This window comes from Meles meles, chromosome 8, assembly GCF_922984935.1.
Source record: "Meles meles chromosome 8, mMelMel3.1 paternal haplotype, whole genome shotgun sequence".
NCBI classification, from domain to species: domain Eukaryota; kingdom Metazoa; phylum Chordata; class Mammalia; order Carnivora; family Mustelidae; genus Meles; species Meles meles.
In genome coordinates this window covers 58,890,653-58,899,299 of record NC_060073.1, presented here as the reverse complement: position 1 = coordinate 58,899,299, position 8,647 = coordinate 58,890,653, and the positions used below count along the sequence as shown (strand labels likewise).

The following is an 8,647-nucleotide window of genomic DNA, read 5'->3' as shown; positions in this document are numbered from 1 at the left end:
CAAAAGACTTAGGATGGAAAAGTTGAGTAGCACTGAGAAAGGGTCTGTGCTATGTGTTGTGCACTCGCCAACGTGACTTCCCACATGTTTACTAGTTAGATGAAAGCAATTTTGTTGCTTAGGTCCTTGCTGTTCCAGCACAGCTCATAGATCATTCTCAGGTTTGCTGTTACTTCTTGTATCAATACGGGACAATTGTACTAACATCAGCCATTGCCTGCAGGTGCACCTTGTTCATTTCTCACTAGTTCTCACAGGAAACCAGAGGGTCTGCAATTAGACCTTGAGAAGTAGATAATGGGGAAGTCCCAAGGTTTTTTGTGCATGTAGCAAATTCTTTTGTAACCAGTTGAAAATAGTTACTTTGGCTATATAATGCCTCACTGCCCTGAATAAAGTTGGCTCTGTTGGACATCCTCCTCAGTGCTCCTCCTGCCTCCATCTCTTTGTCTCTCAAGACTTTTTTTTTTCACCATCCTCTTACCTTCCCGTTCCTGGTCGATTTGCCACGCTGGCTGCGACAAATAAGCAAGGGACTTCCTTATGAGATTGATCTTGGTGGCCACAAGATAAGTACCTATTGTGCAATCTTTTTTTTCCCCCATCTGCCAAATCTTAAAAGTTTATATAGAGGCCTTAACTGGGTTCAGTCAGATATACTGTCCAGATGGGCCCCACGATACTTTACTCTCTCAAGGCTATTTACCTGGAACAACTCTCACTGTGGGAATGGTGGGAAGAATGTATGTTCCAGAGACAGAAGAGTGGATAAGGATTGCCTAACTGCCCCCAGTCAACTCACAGGTTAACTGGTGGTTACATCCTCTCAGTGGCCTCCTCCAAGAGTTGTTCAAGGCCTAAAGGAAGAAAACAGTTGCAGGGTGGGGATGAAGACTTAAGAGTGAACAATGCCCCGCTTCATCAGTCGGAGGGCTCCATCCCGGATCTGTTTGGTCTTCATGCCGTAGATGATGGGGTTGAGCATGGGTGGTACAACAAGGTAGAGGTCAGCCAGGAGGATGTGGATGTGCCCGGGTACATGCTGGCCAAAGCGCTGTGTGTAGAATGAAAAGAGTCCTGGTGTATAGAAGAGAAGGATGACACCAAGGTGGGAGCCACAAGTGCCAAATGTCTTAGCCCTTGCCTCTTTGGAGGAAAGGCCTAACACAGACCGGATAATGAGTGTATAGGAGACAGCAATGCAAATGGAGTCTGTGCCCACCACCAGCGTGGCAGCAGTGATGCCATAGATGTTGTTTGGCCATGTGCCCCCACAAGCCAGCTTCACCACAGCCATGTGCTCACAGTAGGAATGGGCCACCACTCGGCTACAGTAGCTCAGTCTTGCCAGTAAGCAGGTGAGTGGGGTCATGAGCCCCAAGCCACGAAATATGGCAGCAGCTGCCAGCTTGCCCACAGCCTCTGGGGGCAACAATGACCCATAGTGCAGTGGCTGGCAGATGGCCAAGTAGCGGTCAAAGGCCATTGCTAGCAGGATACCTGATTCGACAGCTGAAAAGCCATGGATAAAGAACATCTGGGTAGCACAGGCCCCAAAGTTGATCTCAGTAGCATTTGTCCAAAAAAGCGCAAGGAGCTTGGGCACAGTAGAAGTGCAGAGTACCAGGTCAATGATGGACAACATACTTAGGAACAGGTACATGGGCTGGTGCAGGGCAGGCTCTGATCGCACCACCAGTAGCACTGCCATGTTGCCAAGCACTGCCAGGGCGTACATGGAGCAGAAGGGAAATGCAATCCAAAAGTGGGATGCCTCCAGGCCAGGAATTCCCATGAGCAGAAAAGAGTTTGGGTTCTGATGGCTGTGGTTTGTGAACTGCATGTTCAGGTCCAGTTAGGGTAGGTAGAGAAGGCTTTACTACCCAGCTCTGAGCCCCAGGAAGCCCTGAGAGATGAAGCCACTGGGATTCATTCTTATTCTGTGGCTGAAATGAAGTGGGCAGCAGAAAATATTTGAGTTAGATCTCATGAGAAATATCCAGGATAAGAAGGTTGTAGAGCATTGGGAAGTGATGCAAGACACAAGGTGAAGTTATCATTACCAGGGATCAAAGGAGTCCTTTCCACTCGTATCTGATTCAATGATGTCTAGGCTGGGGCTGCAGGGCGAGTGGCATGGCTATAGAACTTACTCCATGGTGAAGGTAAGTGACTGGAGCATCTTACCAGTCTTCCGTCTCCCTGTGAATCCTATTCTGTCTAAATGCTCATTTCTTTCTGATCCATCTGTCTGTGTGACAATAAAAGGGTGACGTAATAATGAAAGGCCAGGCAGATTGGATGGAAGACTCATAGTTACTTTTCAAGATGGGAAGATCAGGACGAGAAGTAATAGAAAGGAAAGTGGGGGATATTCGATGGGTTTTCCAGGGCACTGAGCCCATGGTTACTCATGGATGAGGCTCAGAACCTTGCTTCTGACCCAGAACAACCACCATATGGTGAGGACCTGAGTCTCTTACAGCCTGCTAAAACCATAACATTGCCTGGTTCATGTTAGTACTAGGATCCTGTGCTTGTTGTAGGTGTCTGTATGGATACTGGTAGAAACAGTGAGATCAGAAGAATTGGTCAGTAGCAGAGGTCAGGCTAATTTGGCCATAATATGTCATCTGATAAAGTTATTGAGGGATGAAAACATAGTCTCATAAAAATCGAAGGTACATAAAGATGGTATAAGTGACTTTTAATCACTGGGGACACAACTATTAACTGTAAGCAAATGTTAACTATGTCCACTGCGTATCTTTGCCTATTGTCCACATTTTCTATGTCCCCTGATCTTCCCTTACCTATGTGTACCTCCTCATTACTCTCTTATCCACTAGCCAGCCAGTAACTGAGAATTTGAGAAGGAATTTGATAAATAATAAAGTCAGGAAGGGGACAGTAGAGGGACAGGAGTATGAAAAGGCAAGTTGAGAACAAGAACTAAGAATAGACATAGGAGAGAGAAAGAGTATCTTTCTCACATTGAGAATATATAATGGGATTTGACTGTGTTCTGGTTGCTAGCAGGGACAGAGTGGAACTAACTGAAACCTCTGGAGATAGCCCATTTATATCCCCAACATTAAGCTGCAATACTCTTTACAATCCCTTATATGAGCTATCCATACCCAGAAAAAGGAGGCAAGAAGAGAAAGTAAGCTCTTCTAATGTGGTCTGGGTGAAGGAACCCTGGACCAGTATGCCATCCCAGTGCCAATTGCGGCTTTCACTGTGATACTGAGACAATCATCTTGTCCCTTGATGTCTCATCATCCCTTCTTCCATGTGTTTCCTATTTTTTCTTCTGTGCTATTTCCCCTCCCTGAATTTCTATCATTCAGCTTGGGATCAAATATATCCAGAGGGTATTTCAGTTTTGGTGGTGGATGAAGGGTCAGGGACAGAGAACAATCTGGGTGGGCGGTCCTTGTAAAATGGTATATGTAAACCTGTTCTGTCCTATGAATGAGCACATTATGTGCTTAGTTCAGCATGTAACTGTGTGTCTATATATGTTAGTGAATAAAATGCATGAACAAGGCTGTACTCAGAAGACACAGGTACATACATTTAGTTAAGACACTATTTTGGAGTGTCTATACTTCAAGGCCCTTTCTTTCGTGTGGAGAAAATTGAGAGCTGAATAATCCAGACATAAATGGGACAGCCTTGCTTTTCCCCTTTTTCCTTATTCCACTCAGCCTTGCAATAATTGAATCAGTTCCCTCAGCCCGAGTTGCCTCTCAAAGAATGTTCACTCTATCTTTGAAGTTACATAGCGCAATGACTGCACGCTCCTCTTGCCTCAGATCCATTTGCACAGATAGAGAAAATGAAGTTGGAAAAGCATATGTTGAACACAGTGTGCCCGGATTCTAAGAGAGATCAAGGTGAAAGTCTTGGGGGTCATCACTTCCTGTCTTCAATAATATTTGAGTTAGATCACATAAAAAATGTCCAGGATAAGATTGTAGGGCACTGGGAAGTGACACAAGGCAGGAGATGGATTACCACTGCCAGCATTCAAAGGAGCTTTTGCCACTTCTGGTTCAATGATCCCAGGCTGTGGGCTGGGAGGTGAGTGGCATCGCTCCCAAACCTTCTCCATGTTGGAGATGAGTGGCTAGAGACCCTTACAACTTTTTCTCTCTACCTGTGAATGAATGCTCTTCTGCTATACTGTTGGTGGGAATGAAGGTTGGTGCAGCCACTTTGGAGAACAGTGTGGAGATTCCTCAAGAAATAAGTCAATCGGAGAAAGACAACTATCATATGATCTCCCTGATATGAGGACATGGAGAAGCAACATGGGGGGTTAGGGGGATAGGAGAAGAATAAATGAAACAAGATGGGATTGGGAGGGAGACAAACCATAAATGACTCTTAATCTCACAAAACAAACTGGGGTTTGCTGGGGGGAGGTGGGACTGGGAGGGGGGAGGGGGCTATGGACATTGGGGAGGGGAGGCGAACCATAAGAGACTATGGACTCTGAAAAACAACCTGAGGGTTTTGAAGGGTCAGGGGTGGGAGGTTGGGGGAACAGGTGGTGGGTAATAGGGAGGGCACGTTTTGCATGGAGCACTGGGTGTTGTGCAAAAACAATGAATACTGTTACGCTGAAAAAAATAAATAAAATGAAAAAAAAAATAGAGCTTCCCCATGACCCTGCAATTGCACTATTCTGTAATTTTCTTCTGATTTATCTATCTCCAGAGATGGCAAGGAGAGACTCTCAGCCCCTTCCATATAACTCACCCAGAATTATTTTACTTTCTGTCCCTCCCATTGTTCTGAATTGCCTTAGAATTTTGTATTAAAAAAGGCTTTACCTAAAATATATTAGAACAGGAGCTCAAGTACAGCAACAAAGCTGCCTCCTGAGGAAAGGAACAAGTTGTTCATTGCTGGAAGTGCTTATGAGTATCTGGAAGGCTACTTGCCAAGGATGCGATTTTTATTAGTGGGAGAGTAAAAGTAGCCCACTTCAAATCTCACTCTCCTTTTTAAATTATGTTTTGTTAGTCACCACACAGTACATCATCAGTTTTTGATGTAGTGTTTCATGACTCACTGTTTGCATATAACATCCATTGCTCAATGCAAATCTCAGCTCTCCTAACTCACCAACTGTGTGGTCGCAGTCAATTCACCCAAACTTTGTCAAACTGCTTCCTCATCTGTGACGTGGAGAGGTTGATTCCTACTTCAGAGGTTACTGTGAGGAGCGCTGATGGGGGATAGTCATCTGAAGAGCACTACATGGTGCATAGCAGTGATCAAGAAGTGTGATATATTTGTAAGTCCCTTTTATCTGAAGCAAAGACCACCTCAGTGAGAAAATGATCTTAGTGCAGCCAGGTCGTTGGCCGGCTATTAGTGTGCATATTATGGGGTTGAATACACAGACAGACTTACCAAGTCTGGGGCAGGGAGTGGTAGTGAAGTCTCAGGTCCTGTAGGGATTAGTGTGTGGGGAGCAAAAAGGCTGGAATATTTATCCTATTAAGGCCCTAACTGAGAGTAAAAATTCCCTAGGGATGAAGACATTTAAAAAGACCTTTGGGATTCAGAAAGAGGCGGAAAATTGAAGCTAGGATATTTAGCTAAGGGAGGGGGGAAAACAGGGTAATTCATATTTATCCTGAAAGCTCGGAGTAGATAGGAAAGGGGTGGACAGGCACCTGCACACAAATAATACTAAAGGCTTTCTGGCATAGGAACACAGTTTTATAAATTTCGCTTTTTCTCCTGGTCCCTTCCATGTGTCCTAGATATTTACTTCTCAATGTTTCTTTTGGTTAAACTACTTAGCTTCTCTGTCAGTTTTCACTGCAAAATGGGGAGGCAATGAATATTAAATGCGATGACATATGCAAGGTAATTATTTTGCTTGGTCTGGGCCCAGCACTTGGTAAAAAATTATTTCATTATCTAACACAATGATCATTGACTGAGCATCTACTATATGGAAAGAATTATGCTAGATGTGAGGGCATAGAGTTGAAGGATCACACCTTTTTGTTCATAGTCTGGTTTGGGATGGGCAGATATAAAAATTAGTTATAATTTAATGAGACCTATAGATATAAAAGACACAGGCTCATTCAGCAGAAAAGCAGTTAGTGCTATAAAACTTAGTCAAATATTCAGAAGTAGAAAGTAGGCTTGGAGGAAGGTGCACATGAAGGAGAGAAGACAGCAGGTGTAAAACATGGCACACAAAGGATAATAGGCATTTTCTGGCAACCAGTGAAGCCCAGTTCAAAGTTAACATTTAAAAATTTTATTTGACTATAGTGGACACACAATGTTACATTAATTTCAGGTGTACAACATATTATTTCAACATCTCTATACATTATGCTATGCTCAACACAAGTGTAGCTACCATCTGTCACCACACAGCACTATTACAATATCATTGACTATATTCCCTATGCTCTGCTTTATTCCTGTGACTTATTTAAGCCTGAATCTCCCATTCCCCTTCATCCATTTTGCCCGTACTCTTACCCCAACCCACTAGAACAGAGAACCCAGAAATGAACTCTTTCCTACATGACCAATTAATCTACAAAGGAGACAAGAATGTACAATGGGGAAAAGACAGTCTCTTCAATAAATGGTGCTGGAAAAATTGGACAGCAACATGCAAAGGAATGAAACTGGATTGCTTTCTAACACCAGACACACAAACAAACTCAAAATGGTTTAAAGACCTAAATCTGAGACTTGAAATGGTAAAAATCCTAGAAGAGAACACAGGCAGTAATTTCTTTGACATTGAGTGTCAATGTCAAAAGAGATAAGTCTCTTAAGACAACGGAAACAAAAGCAAAAATAAAATATTGAGGCTACCTCAAAATGAACTTTTGCACAGTGAAAGAAATCATTATAAAAACAAAAAGCAACCTACTAAATAGGAGAAGATATTTGCAAATGACATATCCAATAATATACAAATAATGAATCATGGAACACTACATCAAAAACTAATGATGTACTGTATGGTGACTAACATAATAAAATTTAAAAAAGGGGGTTAATTTCCAAAATATATGAAGAAATTATACAACACCAAAAAAATCCAATTAAAAAACGGGCAAAGAAACTGAGTAGGTATTTTTCTAAAGAAGAAATATAGATGGCCAGACACATGGAAATATGCTCATCATCACTAATCAGGAAAATGCAAATCAAAGATAATCTGAGCTGTAGTGAGTATCCTTTCTTTCCTTTTATCCTCACAACACTTTATCAAATGCTATTGTGTGTGATACTGTCACTTTAAATTTTATTGGTGTAACCTTAGTCAAATAACAGCTCTTAGCCTCTTGTTCCCCATCTGTAAAAATGGGTAGGGTTATCATGAGATAGTACATATAAGACGTTTAATACAGTTCATGTGACATGAAAAATCTTCACTGACTATTGTTGTTATGATCATTACATTATTATCTTTCAGTCATATTCCTACACAGTGGGTTTTGTGAAGGCAGATACCAGGGTGAATTAGTCTTTGATAGTACTCAAAAGAAGATAGTAATGATGTAGGGTATAGAGAGAACACTATTGAATGAACACATGGGATTCTAATTAAATGTAGGGCAGGCAGACATGAAGATTGACTTCAGACAATAAGTCAACAAACCTAGGGATGACACAATTTTTTTCTGACATTGTCTTAGAGATACAAAGACTAGAAAAGATTCTTGCAAATGCAAATCAAAACTACAAAGATATCACCTCACACCTGTCAGAATGGCTCAAATTAACCACACAAGAAACAACAGGCATTGGCAAGGATGTGGAGAAAGGCAAACCCTCCTACATTCTTGGTGGGAATGCAAGCTGGTGCAGCCACTCTGGAATTGAAAATAGAGCTATCCTATGACCCAGCAATCGCACTACTGGGTATTTACCCTAAAGATACAAATGTAGTGATCTGAAGGGCACAGGACTTGAATAGCTATTTCTCCAAAGAAGATATACAAATGGCCAATTAGCTCAAGAAAAGATGCTCAACCTCACTAATCATTAGGCGAAAGCAAATAAAAACACCATGAGGTACTACTTCATATCCATTAGGATGGCTATTATAAAAAAACAGACAATACTAAATGTTAATGAGGTGTTGAAATAGGAATCCTGTACCTTGTTGATGGGAATGCAAAATTGTATGGTTGGTTTGGAAAATGGGATGGTAGGCAGTTCCTCATAAAATATTAAACACAAAACTACCATGATCTTTCCCTAATTCAACCTGGGTACTTCCTCTCTGACTGCTCCCAAATGAGCTTGTGAACCTCAAATCAGGATCACCACCCGTCTCTGTCTCTGGAGTTTAACTCAGACTTCAACACAAGCTCTGTGTAGAAGGCTTGCCTAAGACCAACGTGTTCTGAAGACTCTAGGTGAAGACAATTCAGTGCTTGTTCCTGAAGAACAAGACTTAGAACATGTAATATAGAATCTGGATGTTTCTGTCAGATGAGATGGGAAGCCAGAAGTATATAGTCTCAGTAGGAGCTGTTGGGCTGTCTCATGGAGAATTAGTTCAGGTTAAATGACAGAGAAACCCCTGTGAAAACCAAATTCCCCTCTCAGGACTATGGCAGAATAGCAGATGCTG

General features: G+C 42.1%; 1 protein-coding gene across 1 annotated transcript; it reads right to left on the bottom strand.

Moving 5' to 3' along the window:
* Positions 1–895: 895 nt before the first annotated feature.
* On the bottom strand, positions 896–1,843 carry LOC123948024 (putative olfactory receptor 52P1). The gene has a single exon (XM_046014424.1). It carries the CDS (start codon positions 1,841–1,843, stop codon positions 896–898), a length of 948 nt encoding a protein of 315 aa, XP_045870380.1.
* Between the last annotated feature and the right edge of the window lie 6,804 nt (positions 1,844–8,647).